The sequence below is a fragment of the Panonychus citri genome, unplaced genomic scaffold, assembly GCF_014898815.1.
Source record: "Panonychus citri isolate SS breed McGregor unplaced genomic scaffold, ASM1489881v1 Contig00108, whole genome shotgun sequence".
NCBI lineage: Eukaryota > Metazoa > Arthropoda > Arachnida > Trombidiformes > Tetranychidae > Panonychus > Panonychus citri.
The window spans coordinates 306,485-327,910 of NW_026515513.1; the positions used below are offsets into that span (position 1 = coordinate 306,485).

Below are 21,426 nucleotides of genomic sequence, written 5' to 3' on the forward strand. Positions count from 1 at the left end.
TCGAACATTTTGGATCTGCTAAAATCTGTATCTTTAAAATATGTTTCATATGTAGAGAAATACATTACCCAGCTGATTGTGTCCACAGTAAAGAATGCTGCTTCAACTGTGAGAATTTTGAACACATATCAAACTCTTACGATTGTCCCCATTTCCAAGAACAATTAACGGAGAAATTGGGAAGTGTAGACTATGATTACGATTACTTTATGAAATAGAAATACAAGACCAAGCTTTTTCCCTGTAACTAGGGTTTTTTAATGCGGTCAAGAAATATAACCTTTAATGTAAGGTAATTTGTAGGATTCAACGACAATTAGCTTACCTAATGAATTCGATAGCGGAAGAAAACACAATTAATATTGAAATTAATAAACAAACACACAAACAATGTAAAGAAACACTAGAAATACATGAAATCCTAAATGAAATAGAAACAATTAACACCTACAAAAACAAAATGATAAAAAAATTAAAGCAATAGGTTTGGTTCTTTTTGGAACATCGGGTTTTCAGTTAATTTTATCGCTGACGTATTGTCATTAAAAATAACAAAGGGACGACTGACGTTCCTTCCAAAACCAATCTCATCAACCAATTGCTTTAAGTATGTTACCTCATTTGTGGGTTCTGACAAAGCGATGTATTCACTTTCCGTCGAACTTTGTGCCACAACCGATTGTTTCTTTGAATTCCAGGCAACCAAACCATTTCCCAATTTGAAGCAATATCCTGAGTAGCTTTTACTGTCTTTCTTATCCATGGCCCAATCCGCGTCCGCATATCCAACCAAGTTGACACTGACGTCGTCAGCGTCACTGACGTTGACGTCACTCGAGATATTTCCAAAATGAATAGACAAATCTATTGTTCCTTTCAAATATCTCAGAATCCTTCTTGCAGAATTCCAGTGATCCGACGTTGGACATTGGTTAAACTGAGCTAATCTATCAATATTAATTGTGTTAAATCAACACGATTATCATTTAGTATTCACCTGATCCAGTTATTTCAAGTTCAATTTCACCTCCATTGTCAACATCTTCCAATTCATCCCATGGTTCAGAATTATCTAAATGTTCATCTAATGTAATTAACAAAGATAATTCTAATAGTAATCATCACGACAATACAATTATATCAAGTCCATTGATGCAAACTATTCCAAACCAAAAATACAGTTAAATGAACCTCTGCCCACCGACAACAAAATCATCACAGTTACTTTCAACCAATGGATCAAATCATTAAAAGATAAATTAAATGATAGTGAAAATAATTTAATGGCTGCAAGTTTTTATCAATCAGGTAATCATAAATATCTTGATTTGATTGGCAGATGATCAATTTTATCATGGACTGGACTAGTTAATCTTTGCTTCATAATTATAATTCACAATTAATTGTATACTAATTGGAAATAAGCCAAAGAGTAAAAAACTCGTTACTCTTTGGTTTAAGTCGTTTGAATCATAAGAAAATCACAACGATTCGGTATATTCATCTTCATCTTCATTATTATTCTCATCAGATGTTAATAATAACAATAATAATAGTATAAAAGTGGTAATAATAATGTTGATCGGTCAACCAGGTCAACGAAAGACTCGATCCTCGATTCCCTGTTAATCCAGTCCTGTGATCATCTCTGTTTAAAAGCCATCATCCTGATGCATGATGACCATCAGAAAAATTTGATCCTTGGCTATCTCTTAGCCTGAATTCCCATTCAAGAGGTAGACCTCGAAGCGGAATAAAGAGACGAGCGATTTTGTCTGTCGCTCAGAGATAAGGGTTAGAAAGAAATTTCCAGGGACAATTTCCAAGTATTAATACATCTCCAAATCTGATAGGAAAAAATTAGCTCAAGAATTAGGATTAAAAGATGCTCAGATAAAATTAATTGTTCCATTCTGCCTTTTGGATTGTCTTTCCTCGTCAATTTATCAATTAATCATGATAAAAACAAGTTTCAAGTTGAAGTCATTATTCAAGTGAATCTTAATCAGCTGTTAGAATAAGGAAATCATTCACTAATAGTACAGAATTTGTTGTATTTTTTGTTTTTAATTAATTAGTTTTCCAATTTCGTCAATTGATTTAAATCTCTGGCTTGAATGGCTTTAAAAAATATCAAAGTAATCGAATTGGCTGGTTTAGCTCCAGCTCCTTTTTGTGGGTTAATTTTAAGTGATTTTGGAGCTGAAGTTATTAAAGTTGATAAGGTAAGTTAGTTGACAATAAATTGGTAACTGATTTAGCGATTTAATCAATTTTGTTGATTTCTTTTGCAAGATCGGAGGAGATCCGTTGAAGTGTTTACTAAGTCGAGGCAAAAAAGGCCTTGAAATTGACCTGAAACGTTCGGAAGGGATCAAATTGATGGAGAAACTTTGTTCCAAGGCTGATGTTTTGATCGAACCTTACAGACCTGGGGTCATGGAGAAAATGGGATTAGGGCCTGAACAACTAATGAAATCAAATAAACGTCTAATTTATGCTCGACTTTCTGGTTATGGTCAACAAGGTCCATTTTCACGTCTAGCGGGTCATGATATCAATTATCTCGCAGTGTCAGGGGTTCTTTCGTTACTCAAAGATTCAGGGACAGAATCTATTCCTCGTCCGCCGATTAATCTTCTTGCTGATTTCGCCGCCGGTGGGCTTTGTGTGCACTTGGAATAGCCATGGCTTTGGTGGAGAGAAACACATCGGGTCTTGGTCAAGTGGTTGATGCAAATATGACCGAAGGCAGTAGTTATCTAGCTACGTGGATTCGTGAGTCAAAAGCTCATCCATTTCTTAGCTCATTCATTTGGCCTAATAACGACAAACCCGGTGAAAATACTCTCGATGGTGGAGCTCCGTTTTACTCAGTCTATAAAACAGCGGATGAGAAATTCATGGCTGTTGGTTCATTGGAACCTCCATTCTTTGCCCGATTGGTTGATAAGGTTGGTCTTGAAGGCGATTTTAGTCCTGGAATAATCGACCCGGCGATGAAACAGCAATTGGAAGAAAAATTTTCAAAGAAAACACAAAACGAGTGGATCGAAATCTTCAGAGATGTTGATGCTTGTGTCACGCCAGTGGTCAATTTTGACGAAGCGTCACAATTTAGTCACAACAAGGAAGCGAAATCATTTCTTTCCGATGGATCACCGATTCCAGCACCAAGACTTAATCGTACCACAGCTAATCCAGTTTTAGTCGAAAGACAAATAGATAATCTTCGTGATTTCCTCGTTGATCATCAACTTGAAAACACAGAAATCGACTATTTAATAGAGAACAATATTGTTGCTCTTCCTCTGACCAACTCGAAACTCTAATCAAATATTAATCAAATAACCCAATTAATTCAAGTCTATTTTCTAAAAATATAAAAATTAATCAATTATTAATCGTCAATAATTAGCTTGAAGTTTAATTTTCAGGTTGAAAATATGTTATTGAATCAAATTGTTATTCAATACAAGATAATTGTGATACAACAATTTATTGATTAAAATTGTTAACTTTATTGTTAACGTTTATACGTTTAAATGAGTTTCGAAACTTTTTATGAAGTTCGTTATTTTCTAAACCAGGGCAACTACATTGATAGAAAAAATTGATGTTTAACTTGTTTGATCGGCAAAATGTTTTGACTCGATTAAAACTGTCAATAGTTAGCGAGTGGCCGAGTCCATTATCAATCACCAATACTGATAAATGAGGCAGTAGTTCGATTATATTGGTTAATTGTGATTCCGTTAAGGTTCCATCGATTCTAAGATATCGAACATTAGGAAATTTTTCCACAATTGGAATTATATCGTATCCATACTAGAATAAAAATGAGAGAAAATTAAAATAATCAAAATAAATTTGATGATCGACGTCAGCGACTTACCGAATGATCAAGATTGATAAATAATCCTTGTAAATTGTCGTTTTTAATGTCACTATCTATTTGGATTCTTTCGGTGCACTTAGGAAGAATCAGAGTGAGATTTCGTAAATTTGGACAAAAGTCTAGAATTCGAGTGACAAAACATAGCCTACTACCATTAAAGATATAGAGAGATTCAAGCTTCTCGAAAATTGGTCCATCGTAGGTTGAAATACGATCTAAAAAAGGGATAAAAAATTACCAAACTGAACAGACACCAAGAGACGAATTAAAAAACTTACTATGCTCTCTATTTTGGTACAAAGTATTGATGAAGAGTAGTTTAAGATTGGTCATGGAATCGGCGAAATTTAAAACATGGGACAAATCTATTGATAAATCCATACGATTACCAAGACGTTTCAATTTGTTGTGATTACCATAAGCTTGAAAATAATTTTCCACCAGAAGATTAACATTAGTTGTTAAATGTTCAATATCTTCCAAATAGGGTATTATGAATTGAAGCAAATTCTCTATGATTGGACATGAATGCGAAAATCTTATAGAAGAACATGTAAAGATCAGTTGAGTGATTGGATTTCCAGTGGCAAGTAAATTCGCTAATGCTGAGCATAAGTTTTGTACCTCATCACGTGTATCAGAGAATTTAATTTTCTTTAAACAAAACAGAAATTAAATCAATTAATTGGGATTAAATTTTCTAGTCTTTTTCATACCTTAACATTTGGCAGAAATTGAGAGAGTTTAATACTCTCAAGAAGCACGAGGTCATTAGAGAGAATACATTTACCATACCATTTAATCTTGAAACAATAGTTACTTAGCGAGTGACGAGCAATATCTAAATTTAGAAAAAAATAAAAACAAATTGTCATAACAATCAACAAGAAAAACAAAGCAAAATGAATCATTGAACTTACATTTTAAGCAGGTAACTTTGCGTAGTCTTATTTGAACCAATTTTTTCCATCTTTTACACACTGATTATCCAGAAATCAAAAAGAAACAATGAATATTAATTAGCAAATTAACTGTAACCACAAGATAAACAATTACTTTTAACTACCTTATAACTACAACAAATTACTTTTTTCTTACCTTTTGTTAACTTCGGAAACGAACCAAGATCAGAAAATTTGTCAAAAATCAAAAGTAAACAATCATCAGATAAATCATTTAGATTCATATTAGTCCTCTAACTGTCCTAAGCTTTTTAAATTAAAATGCCAACAATTAAATAAAAAAAGAAAACAAAATAATCAAGAGAATTGTAGTCAACAAGTTGTTGATGATTAAGAGTTAATTTTTTGAATTTGATTCAATTGAATGAACATAAGATCAATAGTATCGAATTTACAAGTTCGATTAATCGAGTTTTCATTTTTTGGAAAATTTTAAATTTTAAAAATTTAATTTTTATTGTTGCTTAAATGTTGTTACAATGTTGTTGCTTGATTGTGATGAAAAAGTTAACGATGAGGTGACAATCAACTTCAATATTAATTGTGTTAAATCAACACGATTATCATTTAGTATTCACCTGATCCAGTTATTTCAAGTTCAATTTCACCTCCATTGTCAACATCTTCCAATTCATCCCATGGTTCAGAATTATCTAAATGTTCATCTAATGTAATTAACGAAGATAATTCTAATGGTAATCATCACAACAATGATACAATTAAAAAGGAAGATACAATTACAATCGAGAATTTTATTTCTATTTTCTCAAAACATAAACTATAAAAATCAATCAATTATTAATCGTTAATAATTATCTTGAAGTTTTGTTTTCAGGTAAGAACATGTTATTGAATCATATTGTTCACCTTAAATGTTTGTTATCAAAACTCTCATTCAATACACGAGAATTGTGATACAACAATTTATTTTGTAAATTGTTAACTATAAACGTTTAAATGAGTTTCGAAACTTTTTATAAAGTTCGTTATTTTCTAAACCAGTGAGATAACATTGATAGAAAACATTGATGTTTGAATTCTTTGATCGGCAAAATGTTTTGATTTGATCAGCCTTAGTTGGCGAATAATTGATTCCATCAGAAATCACAAATACTGATAAATGAGGAAGTAGTCTGATAATTTTAGTTAATTGTGATTCCGTTAAGGTTCCATCGATTCTAAGATATCGAACATTAGGAAATTTTTCCACAATTGGAATTATATCGTATCCATACTAGAATAAAAATGAAAGAAAATTAAAATAATCAAAATAAAGTGATGATCGATATCAGGGACTAACCGAATAACCAAGAGTGATAAATAATCCTTGTAAATTGTCGTTTTTAATGTCACTATTTATTTGGATTCTTTCGGTGTTCTGAGTAAAGATCAGAGTGAGATTTCTTAAATTTGGACAAAAGTCTAGAATTCGAGTGATAAAACATAGCCTTGTACAATTAAAGATATAGAGAGATTCAAGCTTCTCGAAAATTGGTCCATCGTAGGTTGAAATACGATCTAAAAAAGGGATAAAAAAAATTCTCGAACTGAACAAACATCAAGAGATGAAGCAAAAACTTACTTAAATGTTCACTATTTCTACTATCGATGAAAAGTAGTTCAATATTGGTCATGGAATCGGCGAAATTCAAAACATGGGACAAATCTATCGATAAATCTAAATGATTACCAAGACTTTTCAATTTGTTGTGATTACCATAAGCTTGAAAATAATTTTCCACCAGAAGATTAACATTAGTTATTAAATGTTCAATATTTTCCAAATAGGGTATTATGAATTGAAACAAATTCTTCATGATTGGACATGAATGCGTAAAAATTTGATCATTAATTGTGAAGATCAGTTGAGTGATTGGATTTCCAGTGGCAAGTAAATTCGCTAATGCTGAGCATAAGCATTGTTCGTAATCATTAAATTTGTAGAAGTTAATTTTCTTTTAACAAAACAGAAATTAAATCAATTAATTGGGATTAAATTTTCTAGTCTTTTTCATACCTTAACATTAGGCAGAAATTGAGAGAGTTTAATACTCTCAAGAAGCACGAGGTCATTAGAGAGAATACATTTACCAAACAATTTAGGCTTGACACGAAAATCTTCTAGCGAAGAAGTAGCAATATCTAAATTTAAAAAATAAAAACAAATCGTCATAAAAATCAACAATCAACAAGAAAAACTGCAAAATAAATCATCAGTTATCATTGAACTTACATTTCAAATAGATAACTTTGCGTAGTCTTATTTGAACCAAATCTCTCCATCGTTTACACACTAATTATCCATAGATCAAGAAGAAACAATTAAAATTAATTAGCAAATTAACTGTAACCACAAGATAAACAATAAAAAATTACTTTTTTCTTACCTTTTGTTAACTTCGGAAACGAACCAAGATCAGAAAATTGGTCAAAAATCAAAAGTAAACAATCATCAGGTAAATCATTTAGATTCATATTAATCTTCTAACTATCCTGAGCTCTTTGGATTAAAATGCCAACCATAAAATTAAAAGGGAAAACAAAATGACCGAGATAATTGTTGTCAACAAGTTGTTGATGATTAAGAGTCAATTTCTTGAATTTGAATCAAATTATTTGATTCAATTGAATGAACATAAGATCAATAGTATCGAATTTACAAGTTCGATTAATCGATAATCGATGTATCGAGTTTTCATTTTTGGAAATTTTTTTCTGTTGTTGATTAAATGTTGTTACAAGTTCCTGAATGAAATAATATTAATTACAATTTGTGGTTTATAAATAAATTTTTGTTTCCAATTATTTTTGTATAAATATTTAGTTGGGATTAAGATCGTTTCGGGTGTAAGGTTTTTAATGATATTCTTGGAATGCTGTTGATAAGTGTAAACATTGATGGCAAATGTTTATGATAAACCACAACCATTGGTTTGTTTAAGTGATCGGGGCGGCGGAGTTAACAATTTAAATCGAAATGATTCTGAGCCTAATTGTCGTTTAACCAATAATGATACTGGTTTAAGAGATGGTCCATCAAAATGGTGGGAGTTTAATAAACCCTGGAGATGGTTATTTCCATCAAGATCTTCATCTAGAAAGAAAATTACAAAAGTAACATCAACCTCAACCTCATCATCTTCATCTTCATCTTCATCATCATCATTATCATCTCGTTGGTCTAGTCTTACTTTACCTTCTTTAAAGATAAAAGAGAAAGTATCCAATATCTATTATAAATATGGTTTACTCTGTTCGACTTATCCATGGTTGATTATTCTTCTCACTTTTACAATTTTCTCCTTTTGTGTTTATCCAATTTTGGGTATTCACTCATTTACCAATAATTATCTTCAAAAGTATGTAACCCCGTTGGACAATTTTTATATTCATGGTAAACCCGTAAAAGATTCATCATCTTCTTACTCAGCCAATCATCATTCTCATTCATCTCATCCTCATCATTATCCCAATCATCAACATCAACCCAATTTGGAGGTTATTAAAGATCCACCAAGATGGGTAAGAAAATTTCCTTCTTTTCACGTTTTCTTTTCTCTCTAATCTAATGATCATCGGTCTCTAATGATCTTAACATGAACTATAATCAAATTAAAACAAGTGCTATTCCATCACCTAACACCCTGTATAGTACAAAAACGGCTATGGAATAATAATAATAATAACAATCCATCAATCAGTTTGATTTTTCATCTTTTTGTTTTTTTCTTCTTCTACTTAAACATTTGCTCTCCTCGTTCGTGTGTCTTGTGTTTCATCATCATTCTCATTAATTTCTACCTTTCCAATTAATTTTTCTCTGTGATAAAACAATAATAATAATCTAATCGAATTGTTTGTTACTCACTATTTCTATTAACAGTTCCAATCAGGAGCACCTTATGCAATTATCCAACAGATTATCATAAAGTCCGCTGTTATCCCATGGAAAAACAATCATATTCTTATGGATGCAATTCGTGCACCATTGGCACAAGTTTTCCCTATTCTTGAATTTTTATCTAATTTTCAAACAGATTCAGGGTAAGAATTTAATCATTTATATTGACAATGTATATTCCCTCCTTTTTGCTTTCTTGTTTATCTTTTTCTCCTTCTCGTTCTGGCTTAATCCCTTTACCCATGATAATACACATTATGTATTCACACTTTTACACTTAAATCTACTAACTTGAAAAGTAAAATTAATCTCTCATCCAATTTAATATTTCAAGGTAATCAATAAGTTAATATCTTCAATATTTCAACCATTATTGAGAAACAACAACCTGAAACTTTCATGCTCGTAGCAATTTGTCACTAAAATAATCCAAAATTCATTCATATTCTTTATATTTACAAATAATATTATCAAATCTCTATGAAATTGAGTTTTCGTTTTTCACAGGAATTGAGGCTCAATTACATTTAGATAAATGACAGATGAGGAAATTGCCTACGATAATTGTGACTCTCAACGATCGTAATCATTTCATTACTCTATCCAATTGATAAATTGTATGGCAAAGGAAAGTTCTTTGTATTCAATTAACTGAAATTAGTTATAAGGCATAAAATCATTTCTCTCGTAACCCGTTTAACAAGATTATGTTTAAATAATCAAGGCCAAACAATTTTTTCTACTATTGGTGTTTTTATTTATTCTATTTATAAATTTACTCATTTTTCTCCTGAATAATAATCATTACATTTAACAGTTAAATTACTCATAATTAACAATTATATTGGTTTATTTACTTTATGTTAGATATTAATCTTTTCTTTTCTTTCTTCTTTTGTTTCAATTTTGTTTCTTTTCATTGACAGATCTAAATCAGTGAGCCTGAACGATATTTGCCTTCAAATCAATGAGCCAATTGGTTATTCAGACAATTCTGCTTCCAATATACTTCCAAGATACAGTTGCCTTCTTTTTTCTCCTGCCAATATTTGGAAAAATGATGTAGACAAATTCCGTCAGGATGCAACCATAATCAAGACCATTTTCAATACTAAAGACTTTAGTTACCTTGACTCAGGTAACCTGAGAGAGATTCTATTTGGTGTACCATGGATGGAAACCGGAATCCGACCTTTTTACGTTCGCACACGACAAAGAACATTAACCTTTGCTATTACCATTGCATTTTCGGGTTATAATAAAATGTTCTTTGAAAATTTACGTAAACAACTTCGTGATCGTTATCCTGTTAATCCACTTTGGGAGAATCGTCATGATGACAATAAGAATAACAATACCAATGGTCTTGCTGATTATTCATCTGATTCACCTCCAATTGTTACTCATCTTCATTTTCAAAATAGTTTCACTTTTTCCGTTAGTTCACCAATCATTGGTTGCTACATCTTTTTGTTTTTTTATATCTACTTTTCAGTTCGTGAGTTAAACTGATTTTTCATGTTAATTTTATCTCCCCAATTCAAGCTATCCAATTAATTGATACTTTTTCTTATCATTTCTTTCATTATATTGACGTTTTCTTGATTTTAGGTAAAATTGATCTTATCAAATGCAAATGGGCTTTAGCTGCGAGTTCTGTCCTTACTGTTGTTATGTGTTTACTTATGACTCTCGGAATCTGCTCATGGTTTGATTTTAATCCAACTCTTGATGGAAGTGAGATTTTCCCATATCTCATTGTTATAATTGGTATGTTTCGATTCTTGATTGGTCGTCATATAATCATCATATTAGTTTTCGATTTGCATTCTCAATTGACAGAAAGAATAGATGAAAAAGCAAATCTACTCTTTCTCTGTCTCACCATCATCATTATCGCCATTTCGATGATTATCTATGATCATTCATCATATAAATCATAATTATAAAAATCATTCACCAGGAAGATAATTAATTTATATGCAGCAACTTCGAAAACTATTATGTAATCAATATCAACTGTATATGGAAACAGAAAAAATTTCATAATGAATTTTTTTACTCTCTTTACCCTGATCAGGCTTAGAAAATATTTTGGTACTCACTCAATCCGTTATTGCGACTCCAGCCCATTTGGACGTTAAAGTTAGAGTAGCTCAAGGACTAAGTCGTGAAGGTTGGTCCATGAACAAAAATCTTATCGCTGAATTAGGACTTTGCGTATTTGGTTACTTTACTTTTGTTCCTGTGATTCAAGTATGTTTGCCAATTAGATGAAGATTTTTTTTCTGTTTCTTAATTAGTCTTTATCTTTAATATCTACTTTAGGAATTCTGTCTCTTTGGCATGATCGCTCTTCTTTGTGATTTCTTTCTCCAAATGACTATTTTTATTACGCTACTTTCAGTGGACATTCAAAGAGTCGAGGTGAGTCTTGATAATGTTAATTGGCACTACTGTTGGTGCTTATGTAGTAAATTTCCTTAACACTTTGTTTTCTTATCTTTTTGCTTAATATGCAACAACAGCTCGACGGGAGACCCAAGAAAACATCTCACTCAGCAAATGATTCTAAAAACAAAATGAATCAAGCATTTGAACAAGGGTATGTGATATAACAATTATCTTTAATAATCTAATTACGGAAACAGTAACTTAAAAAACATGTAATAATTATCTTAATTTCATCATCAGATCTCATCCATATGATTCGGATTCATCTCGATTAAATTCAATTTCTTATTGGTCCAAATCAAGCCACATGAAACTACCCAAAAGATTAAGATTAGTTTATTTTTGGACTCGCACTCGAATGGCTCACAGATTTCTCATGATGGCCTTAATTGTTTGGATTAGTATTTTACTCTATCGATCAACAGTTTCAGACCATTACAACCAACCTGATGACGAACCAATGATAAAAGCTCAAGACGCTAAATTATCCGCACAACAATCAGTTTCCCATCAAATTCCCGCTCCGATTGAATCAACATCTAAAACATTAAAAGAAAACGATTATGAGGCTTCACAGCATCGATTAAAATACTCTAACAGAGATCCACGAGAATTACTTTCTTCTCACAATTGGTTTACTCTATTCGGCTTTTACAACATTTCCCTTTCCGGAAAATATTTATCTTTCCTGCCACCAATTCACTTGGCCATACCCGTTGATCCAACGGAGGCACATAAGATTAGACATCCATCAGAAAGTGATCCTCAAATATTTCGACAATTTTTATATCCTGGTAGTATTCATGCTTCTTTTGACCAGAACGATGATTGGGATGAATTTTCTTACGATGCATCAAATGATCTCAGTAATCGACCTCATTGGTCTCCTAGAGAGATTCTCCTCGCTTTACTCCTCTCCACACCTACGCTTACATTTATCATCTACATTTTGGTTACCATGTATCGGTGTATGTGTTCCCGTCGTTACGATGAGTGGCGAAGCTCATGGTCATCTAGTAATCAATCTAAAGGTCAAGACATTTCACGACACAAGATTGACGATTATTTCTTGGAAACCATGTTAGTTAAACGACAAGCTCATCAAGATGAAATCGAAATGGTTGAATGTTCAAATGAATCACCTTATGTTGTTTCCTGCTCCATGGAGGGTGATCTCAGAGTTTGGGATGTTCTTTCTGGTGAATGTCATCTATTAATCCAACGATCACAATCAACGGACTTAATTCAACTTGATGAAAACAAGCAGACAACAACGGCAACCGCAGCAACAACATCAACATTTAAACCTCACCATAAGCCAAGTTCTAGTTTCTCATCTGATTCAACTTATGGTTCATCACCAAGCACAAGTTCAGGTGATTGTGTTGAACAATCATTTCTACCTTCAAATTTTGATCCATCCACTTTGATTAACAATCGTATCTCGAAATCAACAGTTGACAAATCGAAAATCGGTTACGATTTTAAGCCCTTCTATTCTCGCCTCAATTCATCTAAAAATCTTATCTCTGAACTGATTGTTAACGCTGCCGCTTCCAGTGATATCGACGTTAATCCGTACGAGATTACGGCAAATCTTAAACGTGAATCTAATCTATCATTTCAACAGATTTGGTGTCTTGATGTATATGAGAGATTTATTTTAGTTGGTTGTGCCGAAGGTCGTTTTGAGATTTGGGACACACTGACAGGTCTTAATCACTACAATCAAGAATGTGTGACCGGAATAACCGTTATTAAAGCTCGTTCTGGTAAACTGGTAATCGGTCGGTTAAATGGTATTTGTGAAATCTATCAAATTGAGAATCATTTTCGACCAGAAAATAATAGCTGTTATATTTTATCATCATCTTCATCATCTACATTAACATCTTTATCCATATCATCATCAATATCATCTTCATCTTCATCTTCAACGACTTACATAAATAATACTAACACTCCACCTCAATCATCCTCATCCTCATCATCAGATCAACAACCCTACCAAAAGCAAATGCTCAATACTTATCTTATTCATTCAATTCGTGCCCACAGTCAGCCCATAACTGCACTACAATTAGACTCTAGTCATTTAATAACCGGAAGTGCAGATCATTTAATTAAAGTTTTCAAATTGGAAACAGGATCATGTAGTTACACTCTACATGGGCACTTTGGTGGTATCAGTTGCCTTGAAATTGATAAGGTAAAACAAACATTTACGTCATGATACCAATCAACTAATTATTAACAATTATTATCTTTATTTTTCTCTCTCATTTCAAAGACAACATCCAATTCAGCACTAAGTGGTTGTAAAGTTGGTCAAGTTTGTCTCTGGGATTTGACCACAGGAACTTGTTTATTCAACTTGGAAGCTCATGCAGACGCAGCAGTGACCGCACTTCTTACCACAAGTTTATACGCGATAAGCTCAGGGACAGATAATAAAATCAACATTTGGGATAAATACTCAGGTCATCTTGTTCATTCACTACCAAATGTAAGCACAAAATTTTACCGTTAGAATCAGTTGATCATTTAGACAGTTAATTTATTCATTTGTTTATTTTTTTTTCGTAGCAACGATCATTTTGCTGTGGGATGGTACCTTTGACACCTAATATATTGATCACTGCCAAAGAGGATCATCTCATCTTATGGGATTTAAGTGAAGCTACTCCTCTAAGAATAATTAACTTAAGCTCATTTGGAGATAATAAAAGTTCTTGTATCAAGAATTTACGAATTGCGAACAAAAGTCGAGCAGTAATAGCCGATTATGGGAAAAACATTTGCATCATTCACTTTCCTGGTGTTACCCAGAAAAGTGATTGATTTAAACAACAATTATCATCAAAATCATCAACCATTATTGTAATAATCATCTCAATTTTTTGTGTCAATTTTGTTTCTCTAACTAATGTAATCATTAAATAAAATCAATTACATTTGTAATATAAACTAAACTTTAAAAAGATGAAGTTTAATTGCTACTAGTAATTTAAAACCTTCTATTATCAACCATTCAATGGAACTTGAAAAACAATCAATTAAATCAATTCTTTAATCATCTCAACTTGAATTAAGTGCAGCAGAATTAAAACTAATTCTATTATTAGAATCAGAGTTAAATTGTTACTATCGCTAATTATGATAAAATCCCTTTTCCATTATGACGTAACTTGAATTTCTTGGTTTGTTTTGATTGTCAAGTGAATTCAGGGTAATGTTTATGGGGAATTTACTCCTATTGGAAATACTAATAAACTACCAAAGATTATCAAATAATCTGAATTAATCGTCATAGAAAACAATTAAAGATGGTAATTAACCGAACTACAATTAATTCATCCAGTTAATTTGGTCTTTCATGATTAAATTTGTGCCTCTCATTTATCGTGATATCAGAATGAGAAAATGTTTCAATACTAATTGTACTCCAACGGATCTATTGATATAATTTATATTTTATAATTTAATTAATTCCTTTTGATTTCCAGTTAATTGTTATTCTTTAAATGTCTATTTCAATTTTTACTCGTTCTTCCAATCGATTGAGATTATCATCGTTTCAACAAGTGATCTTATCGTCTCTAAATCAAGAGAAATGTTCTCAACGTTGTATCAACTTTTTATATTCCAATGATTGTTATTATCAAAAACAACAATTAACTTCATTTAGTTCATCGTCTTGTTCATCATTTAGCTTTGAACCCTCACAAGAAACTCGGGAGATGATTGAATTGGCTCGATCTTTCACCCGAGAGAAGATCATTCCAATCGCTGGTGAACATGATAAAACCGGTGAATTTCCATGGATCTTATTGAGAAAATTCATTCTCTCGGTTTGATGAATTTCTTTATTCCATTGGATTATGGTGGCCTTGGTGTTGATTTTGTTGATAGTTTATTAATTCAAGAGCAATTGGGTTATGGTTGCACGGGGATTAGTATGGCGATGGCTTTGAATGGATTAACGGGATCGTCGATAGTTAAATATGGTTCAATTAGACAGAAGGAAAAATATTTAACTCATTTAGCAAAAAAACCTTCATTTACTGCCTTTTGTGTTACCGAACCGGGAACGGGATCAGATGTGGCCGGAATTCAGACCTCAGCTAAACCAGTTTCACCCACTGAGTGGGTACTTAACGGTGAAAAGGCCTGGATTAGTAACGCGTCAACGGCTGATGTTTACTGTGTTCTCGCTCGATCCGCTCAATCAGCCGATGTCCGACCAAGTCAAGCATTCACCATGTTTCTAATTGATAAAGGTACACCCGGTGTGAGAATTGGTAAAAAAGAGATCAATCTAGGCCAAAGATGCGCCGACACCCGATCAATTAGTCTGGATAATGTTAAACTAACAAGTGAATCAATTCTTGGATCAATTGGTGAAGGTTTCAAAATAACAATGGCCGCTTTTGACTATCAACGTCCAATATTAGCCTGTAATGCAGTCGGTTTAGCTCAACGGGCTCTCGACGAGGCCACTAAATATGCCTTGGAAAGACAAGCCTTTGGAAAACCAATCGCTAATTACCAAGCAATACAATTTAAATTGGCAAACATGGCCATAGGAATTGAATCAGCTCGTCTTGTTTACATGAAGGCCGGTTGGGCCTATCAAACGGGCCAACCGATCACTCTTTTGGCCTCAATCGCCAAGACATTGGCCGCCGATGTGGCCAACCAAAGTGCCACTGAGGCTGTTCAAGTGTTCGGTGGGTCGGGATTCAACAGTGATTATCCGGTGGAAAAGCTTATGAGAGATGCTAAATTGTTTCATATCTACGGTGGTACAGTTGAAATTCAACGAATGGTAATCGCTCGAGAGATAATTAAAAAAGTTTCTTCCAACCAATAACCAAAACAATCAACTATCTCTACAATTGGGAACAATTAAAACTAATCATTAACAATTTATACTCGATTCTAGAAAAATAATACGAAAAAATTAATTTGTTATCAATTTACAAAGTTTAATTTCTGTAAAATTGTAAATATCACAACGATTAGAGTTTAAAATGTACTTTTATTAATATTTAAATATTGGAATCAAGAGTTTGAGTGATTAACTAAATCTCAACAAATTGTAAAAAATATTTCAATCATTTTAATCATAATCAAAGTAATAACAGTGAATTTTTTTTAATTCATGTTAATCACTGTTTTCCCATCAGAAAATTTTGTTTTTTATCATAATAATAATAAAATAATAAAGTTGATTAGGTTTGGATTACTATAAAGAGAGAGAGAAGTAAAAATCGTAATTAGAATGATGAGAAAAAAAACAAAACAATATCGGAATTAAATCTAATTTCTGACAATGGAAATTAAAACTTGATAAAATTGATTAATTAAGAAAAAAAAAGATGAATGATGATCATTGATTAGCCTAAGAAAATCTTGATGTCTCATAATTTGCACAAATTAAATTTGTTCAATCGTTAATTATATGTAATTAATACTGAACTGATGGAATGGACTTAAAAAAAGTGATCAACTGAATCACTCAAAATGATTGTTGGTGTTAATTGTTTCACTCTGAACCCTTTGATCCCATGTTGGGAATATAATCTCGAGCCATGAGACAGGCGAAAACGGTCATCACCATCTTGCTTTTCACTTCGGTGATATCTTCGGGTAAAGCGTAAATTCTGGCACCAATTTTACGAGCCATCGAAATGGCGTATTTAGCATTGGCAAGTTTTTCCTAAAGGCGAAAAAGATATGAAACAATTAGCAACGATCGTTGAGTAAATTGAGACAACAATTAAATACTAACCTCATCATCGGAACATTTTAAAACTTGACTATAGTTAATCGATCCTGGCTTAATGGCATCAATGAGATCAATTACTGGCAAAGCAGTTGATAAATTGGAATCGTTGAAGCTTTTGATTATCCACTTTTTATCAGCTTCTTTCCACTATTTTGAAGGGAAATCAAATTAATTAATGATTAGTTAAAGTTTTGATTATCTAACTATCTTATAGAATTTTTTGCTGACCAACCTTTTTGTTTGCCCAATCAACGATTTCCTTTTCAGAAATGGCCTGTCCTTCACTATTGCCGTCACCACTTCCTGATGCAAGTTGGGTCAAAATGCTTAAAGTATAAGCTCTCATTAATTGCCAAATTAAGGCCAAGGTCAGGGTTGGATTTCCTTCAACAATGTCTTGTCCAGCAATTCCAACCAGAGAGAATCTTAATTGTTTACCAAGTTCAACGGCGTAATTACAGTTTTCCAATTTTTCCATTAGACTTTTAAGGTTACTGAATCGACTGTGAACTCGCTTCCAGTTAACGACTCCTGGTTTGATTATGTCAAAAATCTGGAAGATTATCAAACCATCGGCTAAATCACTGTAAAGCCAATTAACGAATGGAGAAACACCCATTGAGTTAATCCAATTTCGATAGGTTTTCTCTTCTCTGTTCTCCTCAATATCAACCAATTCCAAGGGTTCATCGGGTTTATCGAGACACGGGTGGGTATTGAAAAGATTGGCGACAAAAGCGACATTTAATTTATAAACACCTTCGACAACATCATTGGGGGTCAAGAAACTTCTACAGCCCAATTTATCGGCTTGTTTAAGCATAATTTCCGCTCGATCAGTTTGATTGGGTTCCATAAGGGCTTCCATGGAGATTGGAATACCTCGAGGGGCAATTTGTTTAATTAGATGAGTATAAACAACTGAGTCTTTAATGTCACCGGTGAAATTGTTAATTCGTCGGTCAACTCCAGCTCTTTCCATTTGATAATTAACCCAACGAAGTAAAATATTTTCAGGGGACAATTTAATCAGGTCGGAAAGCTCTTCATCGGGACGAAGAAGCCGAACCAAACCGGGACATTGTTCAAGTGTAATTTGATTGAATAAACCGATACGAATAATTTGCCAAAGTAAACCAAGGGTAAGATGTTGTTTTCCTTGACTCAAATCGTGGGCATCAATGTTAATAATATTACAACCAATTGATTGCGCTGAATTAAGGGCCAAAGTTAAATTTTCATGTTTAGTGTAGACGGTTAAATTTTTCTTGTTAATTGCTCGCTCATCAATTGTCTCCGGGCAGGAATGATTAATAATTTTACACAAAAGGATACCGTCTTTGACTTTATCGTAAAGTTCACGTCCATTGGTGTCAATGGGAAGGATGTGTTTAAGATCGGGATCGTTTTTTAAATTAGAGTTAATCCAATCGGAGAAAGCGACCTGTTCCTCTTGACGGACGGAATGAGTTGTACCAGCGGAAGATGCGGCTGACATGCCACCGATGGTTTCCAAGTTTTCCGGCTTGGTAACGGCTTTTTTAAAGGTATTGGCAACATCTTTGGACTTTAAATCGTAACATAATTGTTGAAACTCCTCGAAGGACAATTTACCCTCTTTCTGAATTTTGGCCTGTTTTTCAAGCTCACTAATCATCTGACGGATCTCCCATTGAGGTATTTTAAACCCGACGACATCAAGAGCCGATTTTAATTCTCGCATATCAATGAAACCATTTCCATCCTGATCAATCTGAATTGGAAAAGGAAATAAAAAAAATAAACAACAATAAATATAATTGATTATAATTAGATTGTAATCATCATGAGAATTTCTTAATTTAGTCATAAACTGATCTAATATTGATTTACAATTGATTCAATTCAATTAATCACACACACACACACACACACATACAGTTGACAATAGGGAAAAAGTAAATACAATCAACAATAAATTGTTTACATTGATTGTGAAAGTTTTAACTGGATTATCAAATTATTTGATTTAAAAATAGTTTCACAATTAACTGTAAATAAATGTAATCACCATGTTAGCCTAATAATAATCGTGATGAGACAAGAATTATTAATTTTTTTTTTACTTCTCTAATTGTCAATTGTGATTTGAACAATAAATTGTTATGGATTAATTGTAATGATATTTTTCCACTCGAACAATTAAACTTGTCTCTACTTTTTCACTCTTCTACTGATTGTATTTGTTGATTACGATTTCCGTTGTTAATCAAACTAATTAAATTAGAGTAATACTCATGTATTAATAATAAGTGTTTCAATTATCAACTGAAATGAGTTAATAATAAAATACAATCAACAAATTGCTCACCCCTTTTGTGTCATCAATGTATTAACAACAATCATCATAATCATTTAATTAAATGAAAATTATGATTCATTGATTAATCATTCTCATATTTAATTGATAGATTTTCACGTAAACAAAACAAAGTCTTAATTAACTGATAAAATTATCGTAAAAATCAATGTAAACACAATCAAATTTAATGATTGAGAAAAGCGAGCAATTAATCAACATATGGTTACTATTTACTTTTACTCTTTCCTGTTAATTTAATTGTCTCATTTGAAATGGAAAATACATCAAACAAAGATAAATATCATTAATGAATCTATGGTAATTACGATTATCATATTATCCATTCAACAATCAGAATTGATTGTTAATCCTGAGTTTTTGGGATGAGAAAATTTCTCATTATCGGTAAACTTTACCTGTAGAAATGAATACAAATCCAATTCATTACGAAGATAATGAAAAGCGACATTTGAAAATTTTGGAAATTTAGAATAGGCGTTTTTTAATCAAAATCTTTCTCTAATCAATGGTAAACTCTCTTCTATTAATTAGTTTTAATAGCAGGATGTTTTGATCCGGTTTAGTGGAATCACTTTTCCCGTTTACAATCAATTTTACCTCTCACTTGGTTTCACTCTGTTTCTAAACCTCAAATCCTGCAATCAATTCAACAGACAATTTGAAACACTTTCCAGATTAATGATTAAGTGTAACTAAATTACATTTACATGGATATTTCAAGTTTAAGGGCTGATCACTTTTTCTGTTTTTAAAACAGCAAAAAGAAACTAAATTGTAACGATAACATTTAGATTAATGTTAACTCTGAGAGGTCAGTTAATGTGTATCAATAGACTGACCAAAAGTAGAAAAGGTCAAAAAGAAAATGGAATCGTTAGATTAAGATTAACCAGAGAACTTTTTCTTAATCATGATAAATACACACACACACATAAGCACTTGAGAGAATTAGCAAAAGAAAAGGAATAGATAATAAGATGAGTAATCTGATGATTAGATTGTGATGATTAATTGTGAAAAGGAAAGAGGATTAAATGTAAAAAAAAGAATAGAAAATAATATGTAAACAAAGACTTTACCGTATCAAATTTTTCTACCAATTCTTCCCTTTGTTCATCGGTGATTAACAAGCTTTTTCGGAAATTGGCCATTGTAGTGATTTAATTGTTCTGTAATCGATTAAATTAAAAATAGATTTAAAGAAGAAAATGAGAATTAAGTTAAATCACTTGAGAGGAATTGAAAAGATTATTGTAAGAAATGAACACAGAGGGAAAGAGTGAATCAGATTGATTGAGAAAAACAATTATCAAAGTGAAGACACAAAGTGACAAATAACAAGAACAATTTAAAATGGAGGATAGGGTAACAAGTGTACGATTTAACAATCAAGGAAATTAAGATAATTAGTATATAAAATAAAAAGAGACTCAATTAACCAGAGAATGATAAATGAACAGCAATCAACAAGAAAAGAGTAACAGTTAAATAACAACAAACATCAAAGTGAGAGAGAGAAAAATGTTAGAGGGAATTTTAAATAGAATAAAATTTGACAAAAGAAAAAGAAAAATGAGAAAAAAAGAAACAGAGAACAATTAAGGATTGATTTTCTCCGGAGAAAACATTCAATCTACAATTAGTTAATTAGTTAATCAACTTACCTGAATAATTTACCAGAGATTAACAATAAAAGGTAATAATCAATATTCACACAAACAATGTAACGTAATTAACTTCGGGTTTTCAGTTATGTGCTGGCAAAGATGAACCGGTGTGACGACCTCTCCATCTATTTAAATGACTCTCTCTCTCTCTCTCTTCTTTATCATCATCATTTTCATCATTTTCATCATCATCATCACCATCTCATCATCATGAGCATCATCATCATCTTTTTATCATCATCATCATCAGGTAGCCACTCCTATGAAGGCTGGATATGGAAACTTTTTAACTCAACATTTGTTAAGTCAATTTGCCTTTTTTGGAGAGTTAATTGTTGATTACAATTAAACTAATCAATTTCTAATCACTTGATTGTTTACAATTTACTCT

At 32.1% G+C, this 21,426-nt stretch overlaps 6 protein-coding genes across 7 annotated transcripts; 3 read left to right on the top strand and 3 right to left on the bottom strand.

The window, feature by feature from the left end:
• The first annotated feature begins 1,857 nt into the window (after window positions 1-1,857).
• LOC128389486 (alpha-methylacyl-CoA racemase-like) lies at window positions 1,858-3,624 on the top strand. The gene is given in 3 exon segments (XM_053349086.1): window positions 1,858-2,225; window positions 2,296-2,665; window positions 2,668-3,624. Coding segments are annotated over 3 exon segments (1,143 nt in total). The 5' UTR covers window positions 1,858-2,117; the 3' UTR covers window positions 3,333-3,624.
• LOC128389483 (uncharacterized) lies at window positions 3,408-5,189 on the bottom strand. The gene is made up of 6 exons (XM_053349083.1): window positions 4,997-5,189; window positions 4,819-4,878; window positions 4,615-4,739; window positions 4,177-4,552; window positions 3,896-4,113; window positions 3,408-3,828 (listed from the first exon to the last, which is right to left on the bottom strand). Exons 1-6 carry the CDS (start codon window positions 5,082-5,084, stop codon window positions 3,499-3,501), a joined length of 1,197 nt encoding a protein of 398 aa, XP_053205058.1. The 5' UTR covers window positions 5,085-5,189; the 3' UTR covers window positions 3,408-3,498.
• Window positions 5,190-5,322: 133 nt separating this feature from the next.
• Window positions 5,323-7,472, bottom strand: LOC128389485 (uncharacterized). The gene is made up of 6 exons (XM_053349085.1): window positions 7,248-7,472; window positions 7,094-7,153; window positions 6,878-7,002; window positions 6,443-6,815; window positions 6,161-6,378; window positions 5,323-6,094 (listed from the first exon to the last, which is right to left on the bottom strand). Exons 1-6 carry the CDS (start codon window positions 7,333-7,335, stop codon window positions 5,804-5,806), a joined length of 1,155 nt encoding a protein of 384 aa, XP_053205060.1. The 5' UTR covers window positions 7,336-7,472; the 3' UTR covers window positions 5,323-5,803.
• Window positions 7,473-7,603: 131 nt separating this feature from the next.
• On the top strand, window positions 7,604-14,196 carry LOC128389479 (sterol regulatory element-binding protein cleavage-activating protein-like). The gene is made up of 10 exons (XM_053349077.1): window positions 7,604-8,382; window positions 8,744-8,904; window positions 9,688-10,259; window positions 10,373-10,531; window positions 10,842-11,017; window positions 11,090-11,188; window positions 11,290-11,366; window positions 11,456-13,424; window positions 13,506-13,721; window positions 13,802-14,196. Exons 1-10 carry the CDS (start codon window positions 7,759-7,761, stop codon window positions 14,054-14,056), a joined length of 4,308 nt encoding a protein of 1,435 aa, XP_053205052.1. The 5' UTR covers window positions 7,604-7,758; the 3' UTR covers window positions 14,057-14,196.
• A 703-nt stretch (window positions 14,197-14,899) lies between these two features.
• LOC128389487 (medium-chain specific acyl-CoA dehydrogenase, mitochondrial-like) lies at window positions 14,900-16,470 on the top strand. The gene has a single exon (XM_053349087.1). The coding sequence runs from the start codon at window positions 15,036-15,038 to the stop codon at window positions 16,086-16,088; it is 1,053 nt and encodes a 350-aa protein (XP_053205062.1). The 5' UTR covers window positions 14,900-15,035; the 3' UTR covers window positions 16,089-16,470.
• LOC128389482 (plastin-1-like) lies at window positions 16,348-21,187 on the bottom strand. Of its 2 annotated transcripts, XM_053349080.1 has the most exons (5): window positions 21,033-21,187; window positions 20,448-20,537; window positions 17,239-18,759; window positions 17,010-17,153; window positions 16,348-16,937 (listed from the first exon to the last, which is right to left on the bottom strand). In XM_053349080.1, the coding sequence occupies exons 2-5, from the start codon at window positions 20,517-20,519 to the stop codon at window positions 16,764-16,766; spliced, it is 1,911 nt and encodes a 636-aa protein (XP_053205055.1). In that variant the 5' UTR covers window positions 20,520-20,537; window positions 21,033-21,187; the 3' UTR covers window positions 16,348-16,763. The 2 variants fall into 2 exon arrangements, with proteins under 2 accessions (XP_053205055.1, XP_053205056.1); XM_053349081.1 differs by lacking the exon at window positions 21,033-21,187 and having other exon boundaries at window positions 20,448-20,815.
• Window positions 21,188-21,426: the final 239 nt, after the last annotated feature.

Coding starts and splice junctions, on each gene's coding strand:
- LOC128389485 (XM_053349085.1), bottom strand. CDS start 7,335: ATGAATCTAAATGATTTACCTGATGATTGTTTACTTTTGATTTTTGAC. Junction 6,816..6,877: donor AATTTCTGCCTAATGTTAAG/GTATGAAAAAGA, acceptor TTTTGTTAAAAG/AAAATTAACTTCTACAAATT. Junction 6,379..6,442: donor TAGAAATAGTGAACATTTAA/GTAAGTTTTTGC, acceptor TCCCTTTTTTAG/ATCGTATTTCAACCTACGAT.
- LOC128389487 (XM_053349087.1), top strand. CDS start 15,036: ATGGATCTTATTGAGAAAATTCATTCTCTCGGTTTGATGAATTTCTTT.
- LOC128389482 (XM_053349080.1), bottom strand. CDS start 20,519: ATGGCCAATTTCCGAAAAAGCTTGTTAATCACCGATGAACAAAGGGAA. Junction 18,760..20,447: donor TGGTAGAAAAATTTGATACG/GTAAAGTCTTTG, acceptor TTTCCAATTCAG/ATTGATCAGGATGGAAATGG. Junction 17,154..17,238: donor TTGATTGGGCAAACAAAAAG/GTTGGTCAGCAA, acceptor CCTTCAAAATAG/TGGAAAGAAGCTGATAAAAA.
- LOC128389479 (XM_053349077.1), top strand. CDS start 7,759: ATGGCAAATGTTTATGATAAACCACAACCATTGGTTTGTTTAAGTGAT. Junction 8,905..9,687: donor AATTTTCAAACAGATTCAGG/GTAAGAATTTAA, acceptor TTTCATTGACAG/ATCTAAATCAGTGAGCCTGA. Junction 13,722..13,801: donor TTGTTCATTCACTACCAAAT/GTAAGCACAAAA, acceptor TTTTTTTCGTAG/CAACGATCATTTTGCTGTGG.
- LOC128389483 (XM_053349083.1), bottom strand. CDS start 5,084: ATGAATCTAAATGATTTATCTGATGATTGTTTACTTTTGATTTTTGAC. Junction 4,879..4,996: donor GTTTCCGAAGTTAACAAAAG/GTAAGAAAAAAG, acceptor CTGGATAATCAG/TGTGTAAAAGATGGAAAAAA. Junction 4,553..4,614: donor AATTTCTGCCAAATGTTAAG/GTATGAAAAAGA, acceptor TTTTGTTTAAAG/AAAATTAAATTCTCTGATAC.